The 20,260-nt window shown below is 44.2% G+C and overlaps 1 protein-coding gene across 3 annotated transcripts in view; it reads right to left on the bottom strand.

Annotated features, from left to right (window-relative positions):
• Positions 1–20,260, bottom strand: part of apaf1 (apoptotic peptidase activating factor 1) — a 75,153-nt gene that overhangs the window by 21,427 nt on the left and 33,466 nt on the right. For all 3 annotated transcript variants that reach the window (XM_088646009.1, XM_088646012.1, XM_088646010.1), the window contains 5 exons: positions 18,959–19,084; positions 18,079–18,198; positions 14,792–14,917; positions 10,788–10,913; positions 10,013–10,159 (listed from right to left, as the gene is read on the bottom strand). In XM_088646009.1, the coding sequence (XP_088502135.1) occupies positions 10,013–10,159; positions 10,788–10,913; positions 14,792–14,917; positions 18,079–18,198; positions 18,959–19,084 (645 nt within the window). The remainder of the gene's footprint in view (positions 1–10,012; positions 10,160–10,787; positions 10,914–14,791; positions 14,918–18,078; positions 18,199–18,958; positions 19,085–20,260) is intronic.

Raw genomic sequence — 20,260 nt, 5'->3', positions numbered from 1 at the left:
TTCCATTCCCACTGAACCGCCAGGACTCCATTTCCTCCAACAGATTATTGTGGCAACACTCGGCTGCAGCAGATGAGTTTGAGAAACGCTGATGTGTTTTCTTATTTACAGAGCGGGGAGAAAAATCTGTCTCCTGGGTGAAATTACACTGACCTTCATTATGAAGTAACATGGTGGATAAGAGGCAGCCCCAGCCATTCCTCAGCCGCCTCCACAGCCTGGCTCGCGTGGTGTTTTAATAATCGGCGATAAATGAACTTGGGGCGAACAAATTAAATAAGAAATTGGCCTTGAATTAGAGCCCTGGTGGCCTCTTTCTGTGAAATTTTAGCAGAGAGAAAGCAAGTTTCTTTCAGACAATTGAAAATAAAAAATTGAAAGATTGCATTCCCACTACAGATGGCGGCACGGGGTTAACATCGACATTCCAGTCCACGACCTACGGCAACACTCGCAATTCACTCAAAACCGTGTTCTAGATCACAGAAGATCACAGCAAACACCCGGCATCCTGGTCAAGACATCCAAGATGGTCAGAAACGTCTGGAGTAAAATCAGGTGCTCTCTGCATCCTTTAAATACAGCCCACAGTTCATAGGACAGACACATGGCATTTAAACTGCTCATTACCCATCATGTCTGCACGCTCAGCCAAAACACCAGGCTTCTGCCAAGACCTTCTTATTATGTTGTGATCTCATCTTGAAACCAGCTATTGGTTCGACATTTAAACCGGTCCGTGAATATTACAGTTGTCCTTGTGTAACAGAAGACTGATTTTTTTTTCCTGCAGCCCTGTTGGTGTGTATAACCTCTGTTTCTAGGTATTTGCTATTATTTGTATCCTATCCATCCATGAACACGCAGGGAGAACATACAAACTCCACACAGATGGCTCCCCAGCTCTGTAATTGAACTCAGGGCCCAGCACTGCAAGACAACAATGCTAACCACTGTGCCGCTCCTATTACTGGGAGAGCAGTGGCTCTGCGGCTCAGGATCTGCGCCTGTGGTTGGAAGGTTGCCGGTTCGCATCCCGCGGCCGGGAGAGGAATCCTACTCCCTACTCCGTTGGGCCCTGAACCCCAGCTGCTCCAGGGGCGCTGTATAAATGGCCGACCCTGCGCTCTGACCCCCAGCTTCTCTCCCTGTCTGTGTGTCTCATGGAGAACAAGCTGGGGTTTGTGAAAAGACAAATTCCTAATATAAGAAACTGTATATGGCCAACAAAGTGTTTTATTACTGTATTTCTATTATTTGTTGATATATTTTACAAGTGCTGTTTCAGAACCCTGCTTTAAACCCACAGTGCTGGAATTAGCTTACTTCATTTCCAGCGAAATACTACACCTCCTTGTTGATCAAATAACCATGAAGCTTTTCCCCCACGGTCATGCCAAGGAAATGTCCTGGCGCTGTTGGCAGGCTTTACTGGAAGCGAGCAATGCCACACCGCCGTTTCTGCATCCAAAGCACAAGCTCAGGAGATCCTGCAAGGAGCTCGTCGGGAGACTCGTTTCCTTTCACTGGGAAGCAAGCCGCTGAGCTCTTCTGATTACCAAAAAAATTCTTCTTCTCACAACTCTGGGAAGTCCTGTTGAAAGGACGAATGTAGCATGGCAGGTTCATCTTTAACGATCTTGACAGGTGAAACCCCTTGCCCAGATCACTGGATCTTTTCTTCCTCACTGTATTTCTTTTTTATTTGATGGGAAGAAACAAGAATTCGGCATTACCGCACTAGACATATATATTTTTTAAAAGATGGATATTCCACCCTCATTCCACTCAGAGACTAGTTTTAAGAAAATAGGAAACCAAATTCTTCATTTTTTTCTGCCTTCTCAAAAACCACACATTCATTTTATCTAATATAGGTTATTACTTATACATCTTTAGCTTCTGTAGAAATGTAAATTCTTCATTTATAAGTACATCATACATATCCAAGACTGTACACTGGCCTTTATATTTTTTGTGACCTAACGATCGGTTCAACGGTGTATTAAAACATTTACAAAATGTATTTTATACAGGAACACTAGGTCAATATCACAAAACTATGTGTTAATTTGCATTGTTAATCTGAATCCAGTATCAGCTAGAAGAGCACAGCAGCTCAAGGTGTCCTGCCCACTCTGCTCAGTGCCCACAGTAGCACACAGCACAAGGGCTCCTGGCTTCTCTGCCCACAGTAGCACACAGCTCAAGGTCTCCTGCCCTCTCTGCCCACAGCAGCAAACAGCACAAGGTGTCCTGCCCTCTCTGCCCACAGTAGCACACAGCTCAAGGTCTCCTGCCCTCTCTGCCCACAGCAGCAAACAGCACAAGGTGTCCTGCCCTCTCTGCCCACAGTAACACACAGCTCAAGGTGTCCTGCCCTCTCTGCCCACAGTAACACACAGCTCAAGGTGTCCTGGCCTCTCTGCCCACAGCAGCAAACAGCTCAAGGTGTCCTGCCCTCTCTGCTCAGTGCCCACAGTAGCAAACAGCTCAAAGTCTCCTGCCCTCTCTGCCCACAGTAGCACACAGCTCAAAGTCTCCTGCCCTCTCTGCCCACAGTAGCACACAGCTCAAGGTGTCCTGCCCCCTCTGCTCAGTGTCCACAGCTGGCTATACCACTGTTGTCACATGCCAAAGGCTTCAAGGAAGCCTGGCTTTTGCTTGTCCTGGGCATTTTAAAAGAATCACCGCTGAAGAACAGAAAAAATATTATAGAAACTGACCCAATTAGCTACATAGGCCTAATTCATTCACAAATAAAATGCCACAACAAGTTACAGGGAAAGAGGAAAGAGATGAATGAGTTTTAGAAAAAAACAGCTTGCTACCACAAGACCTGCTGGCTTTAATCCACCTCCAGTAGCTTCAAGATGAGCCCTGCGGCGAGCGAGTTGGCAGGAGGAGGCGTGGCACAGACTTGGTGTAGACGTGCATGTCTGCAGGAATACCAGCCTGGCCACGAGGACAGGGCCAGCAGAGCCCCCACCGGCTGGACCGAGGCCAGGAGGCGCTGAAGGGCAGGCAGATGAAGGAGAGACGAACGCAGGGAGAGATCAGAAGGGTTTTTGCTTAACCGGTTCTGTGTCTGTGCCGTGCATCTTCCCTGCCATTCGTTCTGTTTACTTTCTTACTGTAGAGCACTTTGAGAAGTTACATTTAATAGGAAAACAAATACATTATTATTATTATTATTATTATTATTATTATTATTATTATTATTATTATTATTATTCAACAATGATGCCAGAATGGAACTGGAACTGGATGAGATCAAGTATTTGTTGTTTGCTTTTGTTTATCATTTCGCTCTGTCCATCTCTCGTTACAAACTCCCATCAACAGATCCATGAAAAACATCACCCTGTGTGAAGTCGAAGAGGAGAAAGGAAACAACGTTTCGGCTGTGGAGCCTTCTTCGGGTGTGAGAAAGACAGGGCAGACAGCAAAAAAGTGTGAAGTGCGATTTAACTTTGAACGAATACAGAGAGCACACGCACTGGCATGCATTTTAGAACAGTAAGGTCACGTGAACCATACAATATCCATGAATTATAGAACAATGCAAGAAATGGGAAATCATAAAGCTGTGTGCTATGCGATAGAGAAATATATTAAGGTCTGGAATTAACAAACAGAAAAGCAGATGAAGTGATTAATATGCTGTATTCCTGAAGTCCACTTGATGGAACAATATTAGAGCAACACCTGCAGTGGTAGGGGACAGCTCCTAACCCAGGTTCTAGGGTCTATTAGACAAATTCATTCCCACAGGATTGTTTCAAGGGACTAAAATATGTGGCACATTCTTATTCATCCACATCTGTCCCTGGCGTTATTACATCAACTGCGTGCAAAGACTCTGGAAGACATTCAGAAGGCTACAGACTGTTTGGCAGTTCGTAGTTAATTTACCCCAAGGATCTCCTCCAGCCTTTACTTACAAGACGTGTACTGGCTTCAATGAAACAGCTGGGTAAATGTGTTCCATGCACCCACAACCCTTTGCGTAAAGAAGTGCCTCCCATTCTTAGTTTTATATACACCAGTTCCAAAGTACAGCTTAATTCTTGCACAGCAGCTTTCCTACTGCTGCTTGCCCAGTCACACTGAGGTCCTGGGCAGTAATGGTTTCAGCAGGCAGGCTGTGGTGCTCAACATTCAGGGGAGCAGCAGCTTGTGCACTGACAGCGCCTGAGCGGTGAAGCGAGAGGCAACTCAGCTCAGCGAGCGGGCTGATCGGACGTTCTCACCGCAGCCCGTTACTGGGGGATTACAGCACCGCCAGTGACGGAGACGGCGCTCGCGCCTTCGGAGGACATACGGAGGGTGTCCTGTTCTGCAAAAAGGATGCCTGAAGTCAGACACAGCATGCATGACGATGCGCTGCAAGCGAGAGGTTGTCAATTCCACCCAATAGAAAAGGCAGGAGGCTGACGACAAACATTAGCTCAATGATTAATATGCAATAAGCCGACACAGACATACTGCAGCTGTATAAACAAATATGCTCTAACATGTCATCCTGTTTTCAGAACAAGTGTAATAGCACTGAGCTGTCGAATTTACAGTATATTAAAACAAAAGTGCAGGAACACCTATGTCAGTGTTGTCATCTCCACCGTTCAGAGACGATCCAGTTTAAAGACATTAATGAGAACTGGCAGAGAATATTAAAGATACAGACCACAGCACTGCAGCATTCCTGTGAGCCAGCATAGACAATCTGTATTCAACACGCTCTTCAGTACAGGCCAGGCAGTCTACAGCTGAAGATTACAAGTATAAAATGTAAAGACCAAAGCTGTTCAGCGACCTGAGCGATAAATTATTCTGTGAAAGGCACTGCAGCTGAATTTCACAGGTGCTGGGGGGGGAACAAGATACATTATTAATATTGATTAATACAGTGCTTAACACTGCTTAATTGACAACTGTATGAAAGAACCACAGCTTTACTGCGAATCCTCATTAGTTCTTTGTCAGTTTTCCAGAGAACATGACCTCAGCTGAAGGAAAGTGAAACCCTTTTTCTTCGTCACTATATTCAAGCACTCTTACACACTCAAGAGTATTCCCATAACCCGTAGGGACCATTTTCAAACCTTCAGTACTAAATGTCAGACGTTTGAAGATTAAAAGTCTTAAGTTCGTGAATAAACATCGTGCTTCAGAACACAGTACCTCACCACTGACAAAGCATGAGGCTTTTTAAAACTTTTGCATGCACTGTTTTTTTTTAAATACACGCCCTGATGAAAATATGTTTGCAGATATGAATCTCAGTTCACTGTCAAAGTCCCCTCTGTGATTGGAAATGCCTGCTGGATTGAAATGTTCCAATGTGGAGACTGCAGGTAAGATGTATTAATGCACACATGCCACACATTCCCACTGGAGCAGAGCTGCACGAGCTACAGGCTGGAACAGCTCTATCCTGCTTTCAGTGTGCGAGGCGAGGGTCGAGCACAGCTCAGAGCAGGACACAGTACAAGACGATTTGCCTCATATTATCAACAACCTGTGGAATAATGAATGATGAGAAAATTAATTAAAATTAAGTCAATGGTTTAAAACACTTTGCTTTAAGTGTTAGAAAGGCCTGCCCACATGCGGGACTAGAAACGCAGTTTTTTTTAACAAACATGGTGCAGAATCTTTTAAAATGAAATTCATTTTATTAGAAAAGACTTTTCTTGTTCAGATTTCACGCGGATCCTTTTATCTTGAGATGCTGCTTACACTGAGAATTGGGCAAAGTGCAGCACTGCCCCCTGAGTGACCTCGTATCATCTCTTCAAGATCAGATGCAGTCGTGTCTGTGCTTTACAATGAGACACTTCAATTATGAAGACCGAACTGAATTACAGCTTGGGAGACTGAGAAGCTCCAATTTTATGGAACACAACTGACATGGTGATGTCACTGCATGACCTGGGCACAGTGATGTCATGGTGAAAATTAGAAATAACCGCAAAACCGAACTCAAGGTGAACAATTTGCTTTGGCTATTCTAAGCATCGACCAAAACGCAAAAAATCAGCTCATTCCCTTTGGGAGAGGCAAATCTACAAAGCTATTTTGGCCAAAATCAAATATCACACCATTCACAGAGCAAAATTATTTTTTCTCACTTGAGTGTACCTCAATACTTCTGACAATATTCAGCATTCACAGCTTCACAAATTGCACAAAATACTATTCCTATCACTCCTTTCTCATAAAGCACAGTCATTCCAAATGCCATTTTTAAATACATTTTAGAGGGAGAACAGTCGTCCACTGAGCAGAGAAAACCAATCTTGCACATCTCACACAGAAAACAGATTAGCCAATAAGCAGTGAATAATAACATCAACAATTCAGCCACAGAGGTTAAATTGTGTGTAGAAAGTGTTACTAAAGGCCTAGACAGCAGACGGAGGGTGATACATTGTAGCTCTAGCCTTCTCCCTAGACAGGTACGAACTACAGGAAAGGACAGAAGCAGGGCGCCTAACTTTTTTGATAACACTGTTCACAAATTTAAGCTCACGCAATACGTCTGGTCTATACCTGGGAACCCAGAACTGCCAGGAACAGCGTGAAAAAAAAAATCTTGCTTTCAGGGCATCAACTCACTTTGTTCTAGCCAACAGCCACTGGGGACTTTTGTAGAAGTCTTGCTGAAGGGAACAGCTCGCTGTCATTTCTGTCACTCTGGTTGAACACGAGCTGGCAAGCTCCCAGCAAGCCAAGCACAGCTCTGGAACAAGCTGACCCCAATGCGGCATAAAGCAGCTTTATTAACAAGGTACTAATTTCGAACAGCATCCAGGTTTTTGTGACAAGGTGCATCAACTTGTATTTGACATTTTTGATAGGACTGACACTGCCTGATTCAAACCTCCCTTGAAATCAAACCTCCGAGCTCTCGACAAACAGAAGCCAGCAGGACCCAGCCCAGAGGTCAGTTTGTATAGAATTCACAAAGCCTGGGCATTTTTAACACCTCCAGCAAGCCTCCGTGATGATGAGGAGGAACAGGAGAGGAGCGTCTTCGCTCATTTAGCCAGATGAGTCAGTCGAGAAGAGACTCCATTCTTCGATAACAAAATGGCCAATATGCTCTCACCACTGTTACACAGAAGACAAAACAGTCAAAGACAAGAGCAGAATAATCAATGAAAAACCTGACAGGATGTGGGCAGTGAAGGCACGAAGCAGGAACAGTTTCATCACATGAGTGAATATGAAGGCGGGCAGCTTCGGCTCACTGGCAGCCGGGTGGCAAACAAACAACTGGTGCCCAGACTTCTAATATGAGCAATAACTCAGCAGAGGAAGGTGCTCTGTAAATGATTTATGAATGAGAGAATCTTCCCCACCAGGAAGGATGATGTCTTCAACGCCCGGAATGAAAGTAAGGTGTCAGAGGAAGTATATGGAGCACCAGAAGGAAATCCCAAGAAGCCTCCAGGAGAAATGTGGGCTATTAGCCAAGGTTTGACCTATTCAGAGCCAGAGCACGGCATCAGAAAGCCCTCTGAGCTTCCAGATTTAAAAAGCACAAGCGCTTCAAAAACCAAAAGGCAAGGAGCGCCACCGTCAGACTGCCTGACCAGCCCACACTCGACTCACCCGCCTTGTTTCAAAAACAGCTCCGGCAAGGGTTTCAGACTTTCAGTATGGACTGGTGTCCAGATTGGGAACTAAATGTCACCTTGCTCTGTGAATGTTGGTCACCGCCAGTGCTCTTAACAAACGCTCTGACTGAAAGAGTGCCAGACCTACAGCTGAGTGAGCAACAGTGATCAGGGTTAAAGCCAGTATTATTAGATTAAAACCTGTATGCAGCAACAGCCTGGGCTCAAGCAGTTATTAATGCCATTGATCAAAACTTAATCAGGAAATGTAATGTGTCCTCGTCGAGATCAGACAGTTCTTTTGTTGAGCCAAATAATGTAACTAGAGAGCCTCATAACTGGAAATCGTATTACTAATTGTCTTCTGCTGTCATAACAACAGGAATCTTTGGTTGTACACTTTTGGAACTGGGTTGGTAAATCTTTCCTCAGATGAAGACATCTTATACCTGAAAAAATACAGTCCGTTTCCACAATGTATTAAAATAAAGCTTTTGGATCCAAAACTACTTTGTTTTCAATGGCTTTCGGTATATCACGCCTGTTGTGCGAAATACAGAAAGCACAAAGCACACTGCAAGACTCGCAGCCATACATGAGCTGCCTCCCTCGTTTCAATTATCCAATTGCTCCCCTCATGTGATGTGGGCTCCCTTTCCGATCGCTTCCTGCGGCTTCCAGTTCGTATTCACTGCATGTGATCACACAGAGGGGCACATCCGGGCCAAGTCTGGGGCAAAGCCTGAACTCAGACCACAACAGGAGAACAGCGGCTTGAAGGAAGGGCTTCGTGTCTGCTGCTGGCTGCTCCACAACCTTGGGAAGAATTGCAGCCTCCACATTAGGTTTTGCATTAATTCAAAGCCTAATTAGGTGATTAACGAACAAGAACTGCAGGAGAACAACATTATCTATAAACCCAATGCATTATGAATGAGCATCGCGTCTCAAACGAGTGTACCGTTTTGTCCATCTCATTTTACAAATCACTGACACTTTCAAAAGCTTTCTCCAACTAGTTTAATTTGCTTCTGCTTCATTAAAAAAAACAACACAGCTCTGCGTCGTGCACTTGGCTAGACAATGACTCTTCTGCCAGCGGCAGCTGACTGCAGCTAGCGTGAGCCCATTGCAGGTACTGTGTCCCCAAGGGGGTCAGGAAGACCGCCTGCCAGTCGTGTTTCCACCACATCCCTTGACCGGGCAAATCATTCATAATCGCAAAAAAAAAAACCCTTCATTGACTGCTTTAACACTGCTCTTAAATCTTGACTTTCAAACAAGTTCTTGATTCACCATCTGAAAATGCAGTCTGAAAAACTCTGCAAAAAAGTCTGCAAAAACTGAAATCTATTTATTACCTTGGAGGAAGTCCCAGCAAATATCGATTCAACCTTACACCACAGTTTTTTTTATAAGTGCTTTTCTATTTTATTGGAGTTGGTCTTTTTGTTCTATTTGTTAAGTGAGTGGACTAATTTCTCACTCCAAGTGCGGTATTTCATAAGTTAATTATACATGCACTTTTGCGATATAAGATGCAGTTAAAGAATTACGAAAAATGCTACTGTAAAATTCAAGTACGTCTGCTAAATTAGGTTTTAAATAATTCATTACAGTTGTACAGTTCATTATTCACTACACAGCTAAAATTATACTTATCTTTATATATTGAGTTTTATGATTTGACAAAACTCAAACTTGATAATTTCTGGTAAAGATAATGATAAACCTTGATTGTTTTTTTTTCCTGTTTTGGTAGAGGTACTCCGTATTGAGTAATTGATTAACTGCATGAATTATGATACTATTCATCATTTTATTAACCCTGCTTTGACTGAATAAACTAGGGGACAGCCCTGTGCATGTACACAGGCTCAGTAGTTTGATGAATGTCTGATGAAGGAAATCTGATCTTTCAATGTCTTGGCCAAGGAAGTTCACTTGAATGCATTTTACTGCTTGTCCACCTGCTTTTTGTTAAAATGAAGTCAGGCAGCATCAGCCTGCACCTCTGTAATCTCCTGATGATGGGCATTCTGTCTTGATTTACTCACTGATAGCATGCAGGTTGTAACACTGGTTCTTCCACCAAGTGCAGACACTAGATATCCGAGTCTGCAGTTCCTCTATGCTGAGCAGGATTAGTACTACAACAACACGTCATCACCAGGAAACAGTTACCTGTCTCATGATGGTCTAAGCTCAGCACACTGCCTATATCAGTGACATCATGCCCACGACAATTACACAATTACAGGAGCTTGTTATTCTATCACGGCCACTGACTACCCTTAGAGGAAACTAAAAAGCTCCATGGTCCATGTCCATCTTCTGTCCAGACTGTGCGCAGATCAACTGGAGATAAGCTCTCTGGGGTCACTCACCTTTATATACCCTCCAGTGGAGACCAGCATCTCGCCGTCGGGGGAGAAATGAAGATCGGTCACCCAGCCTCCGTGGAGCGACTCCATCGAGTCCTTGTCGCCCCGGGTGCAAATCTGGAGCAGGGCGCCGTCAACCACTCCCCAGATCTGACACATGGTGGGGGGGGGGGGGAACAAAACATGACTCGGAAGATGAGATCCGTATATAAAAACAGGAGTCTGCTGGATCGTCCCACACCACAGCTCACCAAAAAATAAATTCCCACTTCCGCCTGCGCTGTAAGAAGGGCTGCACGGGGAAGGAGAGGAAGAGAAACCTCTCTCATCTAGAAGCCCAGAGGCTCTACATCACTTGAGCACGATCAGTCCAAACCAAGAGAGTTTTACATTCAAACTGTCTACATGTTTACTTGCACATTGTCTATTGTTTGTACATTGTCTTGATGCACTGTTTGCACTTTGTCTTGTTTTTTACACTTGTTTTACAATCGAGAGACTTTCTGTAAGTAAGAATTCCATTGTACCAGTACCGGTTACATATGGCAATAAAGTTCAAGTTCAAGTTCAAGTTCAAGAGGGGCCCCACCAGACAGGAACTCGTAATAACGCCACTCAAGAACTCTAGCCGTGGGAAGATGGCAGAAACCGAGAGGAAACGATCACAGCCGAATCGAGCAGCTTGCCCTTGAATGGGAGAAGCTACGAAGCTGTTCCCAGGCCGGTGCGACCGAACAGCAGGCAGACAGGAGCTCCGCGGCTCCGCGGCTGGCGTTACCCGGATCTCGCCGTGGTCGTCCCCGGTGGCCAGGCACGCGCCGTCCCCCGAGAAGCGGACACTCCGGACGCAGGCCTTGTGTCCCATCAGGGTGTGGAGAAGGCCGGAGGAGGCGAAGCTCCAGACCTGCGAGGGGAACAGGTGTAGAGGTTCGAGCGCCGCAAGCCTGGGAGCACCGACGCACGCCGGCGCGTTTCCAGTGCTTCCTGAGAAGAGGCGCACGGACCCCTCAACTTTAACAACACCAAATCAATTACACAACAGCTCCACTGCACAAATGCTGGCGTCTTTTTTTTATCAATCCGCACTTTTATGAGATGACTCAAATGGAGAGCTTAAACCTACCAAATCTTTGCGGAAATACAGCGTGTAAACACAAAACGCCAGTGGCATTTAATTATTCATCTTTTAGCGTTTGAAGCATTTTCCAGATAGATTATTTTGGAAACAACATAGCTCAGTTTTATCTTTATGTATTTTTAATATCCTGATTTCCAAGTAACCCACTGCTGCAATATGACTTCCTAAGGAAACAGTGCTGTGAAGAGCAGTGATTTTTGTACTGGTATTAAAAACCAATTAATACATATAGCACTGAAGACGTCAAACCTGGTCATTACCTTCACAGGTTAAACACCAAATACTTCAGAACAAGCAGCCTCATTCCACGTCGGCACAACCTGGGCTGGAGCCTCACGGTGTGACCAGTAGGCAGTCATCATTCGTCATGTGTAACCCACAGCAAACCCAGAGGCGAGGCACTGCACACCATCAAACAGGCACCCCCACCCAAAACACAATCGCAGCTCGGCCCTGAACTTCAAAATCCAATCTCGGAAATGCGGCACTGTAATTCCCAGTCCAAGGGGAGCCTCGCGTTTCCAACTACAGGGGCAGAAAAGGAGTTTGCTTTCTAACAAAACCCTTTCGTCACATTCCCTCAAAAGCCCTCCCAAGATACGCGACGGTAGTAGCAGTAAGGATAATAACACAGCTTCAGGTGGGGAGCTGCGTCAGCAGGCGTAGGCTGCAAAGGAACAAGTTATAGGTTTATTCCATGCTGAAAAAAAGAAGAAAGAGAACACAACGTTTCGGCCGTGGAGCCTTCTTCAGGTGTGCATAACACAGCTTCTCCCGTTACTAATATTACTAATTTCATCCCAAAAGGACCCATATAAGAGGACGGGCAGAACTGGGAACGCCCGAAGTGGACGTTTGTCAGGTTTGATGACATGTCCTGTGCGTGTTTTAGGGTTTTGCCCTGTTCTGTTTCTCGGATGCGGTGAAGTGGGGCTTCTCCACCTGGCGGGCAAGGAAGTGGACTTTCCATGACATGTGCAGCACGTTGGCAATGACCAGGCCGTCTGAAGGAAGAGCATTCTGCCTTTGTGAGCAGAAAAGACCAAACGACTTGTGTTCAAGGCTATCCATGTGCAGTAGGCAAAACATTTTTTTACTGAATTTGTTAAAAAATTTCAGGGCACCCAATCAGTCTTCTTTGATGTGTGGTGAGCGTTCTGGCGCACTATGGCTGCCGTCGCATCATCCAGGTGGGGCTGCACACTGGTGGTGGTGGAGGGGATCCCCATTACCTGTAAAGAGCTTTGAGTGGAGTGTCCAGAAAAAGCTCTATATAAGTGTAAGCAATTATTATTATTATTATTATTATTATTATTATTCAATGGACTACTCTGACATTTCAAATAAAACCCTCAGCCTCAAACTGTTGCGCAGAGCATGCAAGTGACATCTCCCCAATTCCTTGATGAGGCTCAGATCTTCCAGCTCTTACACAAGGCAAAGGATATTTGTGGTCGCTCAGTTAGGCAGAACTAAACTTTGCCTGCGATGCCGTTTTGTAGTTTCACTTTAAACGAGGGGATTCTCTTGATCTACTCCCTTCTGATACTGACCTGAATCTGTCTCAGAGCCCAGCCGCTCTGATGAGGAACACAGGATATTGCTCCACTTAGCACCAGCACATTTTTATTTTTCCATGTCTGGTGAGGAGACCAAATTTCACAAAATAAGTACTAATAAATCCCTGCGTACTATCCTAATGCAGAGAGCCATTAGAAATCAACAGGATAAACTGTCAGCAGCAGCCAATGCCCCAGATACAGTCAGTTCTCAATTGATGTGCTTTTAATTTACCTGCTTTTAGTAGAACACGCCTCAGAAATACTGTATATACCACTTCTTAATTAAGGACGCTGATACTGTAGTTCACTTGGGTGAGACGAGAAACAGGCAGCTTGGAGGAGTTCTGGAGACGATCTACACAAACTAGTAGCCAGCTGTGCTCCAGCTGCAGGGTACAATGTACCCCAGCTGGAACGTCTCTGTCCCAGTGCTCATCCAACTACCATCTCCCATTGCCCCATGCTGACTGCTAAAGCTCCGTTACAAAACCAGATCGCAGTTCATTACGAAACTTTAAAATAGCTGGTATTACTGCAGCAGTAGGACTGAAGACGGCTTCACACATGCCATTACCACACTGTTCACCACCCACCACTTACAGTCCGATTAACTTTAGCAACACGCGTTGTTTTAAATCTTTTCCACAGCGCAAATTTAGCTTTGTCTATCAATAACAATTATATAGTGATATAAATGTATAACTATGAGTGACAACTGCACTGTTAAAAAATGTGTAATAGTTTTTATTTGGGAGTTCCTCCCTCTGGCTGTCAGTGAAGCCTGGATACAGTATATCCCCTCTTTTATTTACATTGTGGGAAGTTATTCCATAATTGGCATTTTTCTAATTGACACAGATTTTCCAGGACTCCATCTATCACGTAAATGGAGAATCGCCTGCAATTTGGTGCATCTCTATACTGTAATGCTCACGTGACTAGTGACTCTCTTGTAGTACCAGCCCCCAGCACTCAGTAAGGTCATTTAAAGATGATGATATGCTGTTTGAATTAACTCTCCTGACCGGGATCTGTCTCATATACGTCTACACTTTACACCGATGTGTCTGAAGCTGGCTTCTGCAGGTACTGTAAATTGCTAGAAATTTGGGAAAAGGGGTGAACAAAGCAGTGGCTGCAGGTAAAGACTTAGCTCCTTCCCCAGAATTGAGGACAGTGCTGTATTGCGGTATAGCTGAGCCAGCCTCTTCCTAATTGAATTTTTTTGCTTGCCTTTGTTAACAGCTTTTCAATTTCTTCATGTGTGCCATGTGTCTCCCAAGATGTCAGTTTGCAGTTTTCTCTTTCCTTCCATATGGCACACAACTGATGGTCTCAAGTCTTAAGAAAACAATACAATTCAAATCCAGTTACTATATAGTGGTTTGCAGAAAATTAGCAGATGCTAATGGCAGCTAAGTACAATACATAAACTTGATACCACCTTCTGCAAAGCAAAGCTTCTAGGACCAATTTGTGAAAGTAAGGTAGATAACCTTGTTTGAAACATGCCTATATAACGTTTTCCTTTAGGACAATGCTTTAGCTAAATCTAGTTCTCTTTGGCATCCGTCTTTAACTACATCTTTGACTAAAACTGCTGTTTTTTTTTAAACACTTTCCCATTTTTGTGCTTCATGAATGTCCGCTCCAGTGCCTTACCACAGACACCCACTACATGGTCTTGGGTCCATCAGTCTCCTTATATCGCTAATGCAGGTTTCAGGCCCACTCCATTATCAAACTCAGCCATGGTCTCACCACTAGTTCGTCACTGACATGTTATAAAAGTCCCTTCTCCTTTAGCTCAGATATTAATAATAATAATGTGATCAAAGGAGTGGGTATAATAAGGTATATATATATAAGGTTTTCCAAAGGCTTTTCTGCCATCTTTTTCCTTTTGAATGAAATATTAATCTACAGTGCAACTAAATTGTACTGTTTTGAAAACCTGAGCTTTACTTGGTTCCAAACCACATTTAAAACATGCCTGAGGGGGCACTGCTAACTAACTGTATGTGCAAGTACTGCCTTGTATTGAGTTTGATTTCCAACATCTCCACCCGCATCAGTGCGCACCTTGGCGGTCTTGTCTGCAGAGGCTGAGGAGAACTTCTTCCCATCAGGAGACACGTCACACGACAGGATTGCTCCCTTGTGGCAGAAGATGTCCTGGATCAGCTCACCAGTGGCCATATTCCACACCTAGCACAGGACGAAAACTTTACATCAGGCTCAAAAAAGCTTATTGATTTAATGATGCAGCATGCACAAATAATTACAACCACAGGAAGATGACTGTTCCTTTCATTAAACTCTTTAAGATATCCCCAGATGCTCTCATTATATAAATTACGTGTTCCAGCAACTTACTGAAATGAGTCTATACAGACCAACAATGAGGATGAACAGTACCCATAAGAAAGCAATAATAAAAGACAACATTCCAAAGATTCTTATGCAAGACCAATTTTTTCATAAAGCTACAGTCATATGTTTTATGATGTTTAGAACCGACATGCTTCTTGCACATTTCAGGTTATTTTATGGTGACAGAGCTCCACAACTAATATGTGCTATTTTAGGCTATTTGGTCATAACTGAAAACAAAGATTTCTGAAAGTTAATGAATGCGTAATAAAACTTAGAAGAGCAAAAACAATATTCCTGCTCTAAACATTTTTCTTCCATTTAAGGTTACTACCTCTTATTTGCTTTGATCTGGAATACGGAACCAGAAATTTTCTAATTCTTTACCCTTTTCTCAGCAAAAATGTTATACCCAGCAAACTGGAAGGAAACCGTGCACAATTCCAAAAACCACCAAGAGGTTATGACTATTTCAAAGGCCGATGGAACAGTTGTATTTACATTTCCCAAATACAAAAGTCTGATAGTTAATATCAAAGTAAAAAAAATGCTGCTGCAGCCCAAAGAAACTCCTACAATAAAACAACACATTTAAATCACACCCTCAGGTTAGAAGCAGACAGAAACAAAGTCTGCATTTCGTCACGTTGCTCACAGTATCCTGGAAACATGTCCTAAAACCGTATAGGAGTCCTTACAAGACAGACCCCTCTGCTCTCTGGGGGTTCTCTGACCCAGACATGTGAATCAGCCAAATGCTTTCAGCATCTTATTCCAGCCTTACAGCTGAGCCCCGTCTGCTGCTCCTTGATCAGCAGCGCCCTTTCATTCTCTGTGATCCGGGCGCGGAAGTCCAGTGAGATTCCGGGATCTCACCCTGCTTCCTGGACCACCCCTTAGCAATTCCCTTTGTATTCCGTGCCACCCATGCGCTCCCAGTGGAACAATCCAGCTGCGTCAGAGGGCTCATCTGGGTCTCTCTTACCTATCCCACCCTCCATCCTCATCCTCGTGCTCCCATGCATTAACGATGGAAGTTCTGCTGCCAAAAGCAAACCAGCCCAGCGTTCCCAGGGGAGCCCGGCCCACTTACAGCAACGAAACAACCAGCGGAGATTTCCAGTGTTTCACTCAGACGCAAATTATAGCAGCTACAGTTGTAATGCCACGCAGTGTTTTTGCATGCGACAAAGAGCTACAGCCCATTAGTTTGATATAGATTTTATTTTTTCCGACAAACAAAGCTGGCAAGCTACTCGAGGTCTTTGATGTGCAGATTTCAACTAAACATTTTGGTGCTTTCGCCAGCCTCGTCTCAATGAAACATTTTCTATGCTGTCAGACACAGAAAATTGAAGTCTCACTTCCAGCTGGATTAAATTTGAATAGAACTGACAGCCAGAAGAGTATAATGAGGCCGCCTGCGCCTCAGAACTTTAAACTTGCAATCTGTTGTTATGTCGCTACTGATTGAAACAGCATTCTCATTAGACTGCAGCAGCCTAGTGTGGTGGATGCACTGGGCTTCCAGTCCTCAGAGTTGTAAGTCCCTTTGTAAGAAAAAAAAAAGATTCTTAAAAACAAGCATCCGTTTGGTTTTTGACGTTTCGTTCGCTGTCATTGAACATTGACAAGCAGGGACCTGACCTGCAGGATTGTTTGGCTATAGGGAAGTACATCTGGTTTTAGACAAACAAATGCAAAAGTATGTCAAAGAGCTTAAGCACTTGAACCGAAGATTTAATGTACATGGTGGCAGCTCTTTCTGCTCTATATTAAGATAACTTTCAGCATATTCAGAGAACAAAGCTGATTGAGAAAATGTGGTTCACACTGCGATGAACAATGTGGACATTTTCTGAGCCAATGAAAAGGACAAATATGCCATTTTTGTCTGGCACAGCGTGGCATCACTGCAGAGAGCCGACTTTGTAAATGCAGAGCTGCTAATGCCTCTGTTACACAGCAGGTAAAACTCACAATCTGTAACCTGTTCTAACTTTACCCTTTTCAGCTTTAATTGCTATAACTAAAAATATGTCTCTGATTGCACCAACAAGTGCAGCGGCACAAAATGTGATGCTGTTTAAAGCTCCAGGCTTTTTACAGTCCCTTCAGACCAGCACTTCACCACATGCGCACGGGTAGGGTACGCTGTGCATTTTGAGATGTCTGTATCAGTCCGGGCCATGCTGGGCAAGTTTTGGAATGCGAACAAGTAAAGGTAAATCCCCTGGAAAGTGAACCGCAGCATTTCGGCTGTTGAGCCTTCTTCGGGTGTGAGGGAGAGAGAGTTAGAGTTGAGAAAATAAAGCACAGGAGAGCAGAGGGCAGAGTGGATGAGAATGGGCACACATACGCAGGAATGGGGCTATGGGGCAGAGGTGTGAAAAGCTCAAATCTGTAAATGAATGGAAAGGACTCCAAGGCATTAAGTCTGTCATTGAGAGAAGAGGAAAGGTGTGATCCAAGGGGCAGGATAACCTCGTCTTCTGATGCTTTCGTGAAGAGGAGTCCTAAATTCTATATAAACGTGTGCAAAGACATCAGTGAAAATCATGGGCAGGAGAGGTCAAATGGGGAACCAATCAGCTGGGGGAGATCATTAATCGCCGCTGCTCCAGCAGATGGGTATCGGATATAAACGGATGTTTCCGGGACCCTCTTCTCTCTCGCACACCGGAAGAGGGATCAGAGGCTGAAACATTGCGCTTGTTTCCCAGGGCAGAATTAACCTGTACGTGTTCCTCGGCAGCTGGTGCCGCAAGCAGCTCCCCACTCAAACATCACCAACAACTCCCCCGGGACGAGGCGAGACACCTCCCCTGACGGGGGTCCAATACCACCCGCTCCAAGCTGTAAATTGGGTTCTTCACGTGTAAACAAGATGTGTACTCCCCTTGGATCACACCTTTCCTGTTATCTCAGACAAGCTGGATAACAGCGGGCAGCACCGCAGCAGAGGGAACTGTGAATGCCTCGCAGAGAAGATTTACCTTCACCGTTCCATCAAAAGACCATGATAAGAGTCTGGAGCTGTCCAGCAGGACGCACTTCTTCACCTGCTCTGTGTGGCCTTTCAACACTTTGCATTCTGAAGACCTCCAGTCCCACACCTACGATAGAGAAAGAAACGGAAAGAAATGTTTTTGTATGGGCTTTATAAAAGCTACAATTTTAAGTGATTCAGGCCAGCCAAAATGGCTCTATAATACTGGGGTAACTCACACAGTACTGGTGTCATAATCTGTCTCCAAGGCAGGAAAAAATGACAATATTAAGCCCCGAGTGAATATGCAGTGCCTCCAGAAGTATTGGGATAAAGTCAAAATGGATTATTTGGCCTTACAGTCAAGACATTTCTAATTGTGTACATTAGATTAATAAGGATGATAAACACAATATAATATGCCTTGTTTTGAAGTATACAGTAATTCGTTTTGAGAGTATGGAACAAGCTACCCCAGCTATGTCTGATGTCCTGACTCCTGGTCTCTCTTTTGAAACGTTTCTTTTAATCTACTGTGGTGGACTCTGCAGTGCTTCGTAGAAGCAATATGGACAGGGTGGAAGGTGAAACCATAATTGTTATGATGACTGTAGCATGTTCACCCAACCTAAAGCTACACTAGCTGCAGAATGTGTCGGCAGGCCTATCATTGGAGTCTAGTGAGTATGGCTGAATTCCTGCAGTATCTATTGACAGGATAAAGAGGCGTCTTCTTTAAGGATTTCTTGCCCTTAAGGCCAAGTTCTTGCAGCCCATTATGATGATAGTATTCAACTCTTGACATTTTGAAATGTTCTGCAGCACAAACAAGAAATTAAAATGCCAAATGACATTAAAGTATTAAACGATATTCAGCAGTTGTTTACCCTGATAGTCGTGTCCTCGGAACAGGTGATGAGCGTTCGTCCATCAGCTGTAAACTCACAGTGCTGTACAGGCTTGGTGTGTCCCCTTAAAGTGCTCACAGTATTGCCGTTCGGAATATCCAAGACCTAAAAAGCAGACAAAGGAACTTGAGTGAGCTACAGGCTGTGACATATTCAGCAGTGCCACAGCATGGGCACCATAAAATCTAGAGAGAACCACAGGAACCGTCAAAATATTTAAGGGGCCACAATAAAGTTAACTGAAAAGAAAGACTTCTGAAACCTGCTGTCACAGAAGATTACAAAAGCACAGGATTGCCTTAAAGGCATGCAACTGTTTTTCATTTGCTGTTAATGGAGATTCTAATAGTGCAAAAAAAAAACTGTAGTGTTCACTGAAATACAGGTCTTGTTGATAGGATGACAGCAACAAAGAAATATTCAGTAGTCAAAGATCAGTTGATTTGGTACTGAGACACCTCCCACTGTCTTCAGCATCTGTCCCAGTTCAGGTGCTAAAAGCAGAGAGCACTGTATTTGAAAGGAAATGCGCAGATAAATCCTTGCCATTTAGCAGTTTTAAAAATGTATTTTGTTTTAATTGGAAGCCCCCTGCAAATACAAAATAGATGTTAACACAGAGCAACAATAATGTCTGAAAGAAAACAGTCAAGTTATGTGCATTTCGCATTACAGTCTGTCCAGTCCCATCAAAAAGAGCTCTTTTGCATCCACAGTGTGAAACATTCGGATTTTGACCACCTTTGCAGAAGAAAGGGGCACTCAAGGTAATCGTGAGAGATGTCTTATATGGAAAGCGTTTAAAAAAAATAGAAAGAGGACAGGAGAAGCAGTCCCTGGAAAAGGGCAACAGGACTGGAGTGATAAAGGGATTGGCGAGAGCTGTGCTCACAGTGATAAACAATCAAACAGGCAGCGATTCTGATCGCAGATGATGGAAGCTGTCTGACACCCGACAGCAAATGTGCTCTGGCAGCGCAGCATGTTGACAGCAGCAAGAGCAGAATGTTTAAAAATCCTTCTTTAAAACAGAACGCTTCCACGAGGGAAGCAAACGGAGCTGTAGAGAATTAGCTTCACGAGACGGTGCTGTAAAACCAAACGACAGGGCTTTCCCCAAGGACGTGTATAAACGGTGAACACTTCCAGAGGACTTTCAGCTCAGCCTAAGACAATTCTAAAAGACTGCAGCTACTCAAGCCCACACGGCGCTGCTGCAAGACCTGGACCAGAGACCGGCCGAACCCACGAGGAGGCTCAAACGCAGAACACACTCCGCTT

The sequence above is a fragment of the Lepisosteus platostomus genome, chromosome 9 (genome assembly GCF_059453375.1).
Source record: "Lepisosteus platostomus isolate fLepPlt1 chromosome 9, fLepPlt1.hap1, whole genome shotgun sequence".
NCBI lineage: Eukaryota > Metazoa > Chordata > Actinopteri > Semionotiformes > Lepisosteidae > Lepisosteus > Lepisosteus platostomus.
This window is presented reverse-complemented; position numbering and strand designations above follow the sequence as displayed.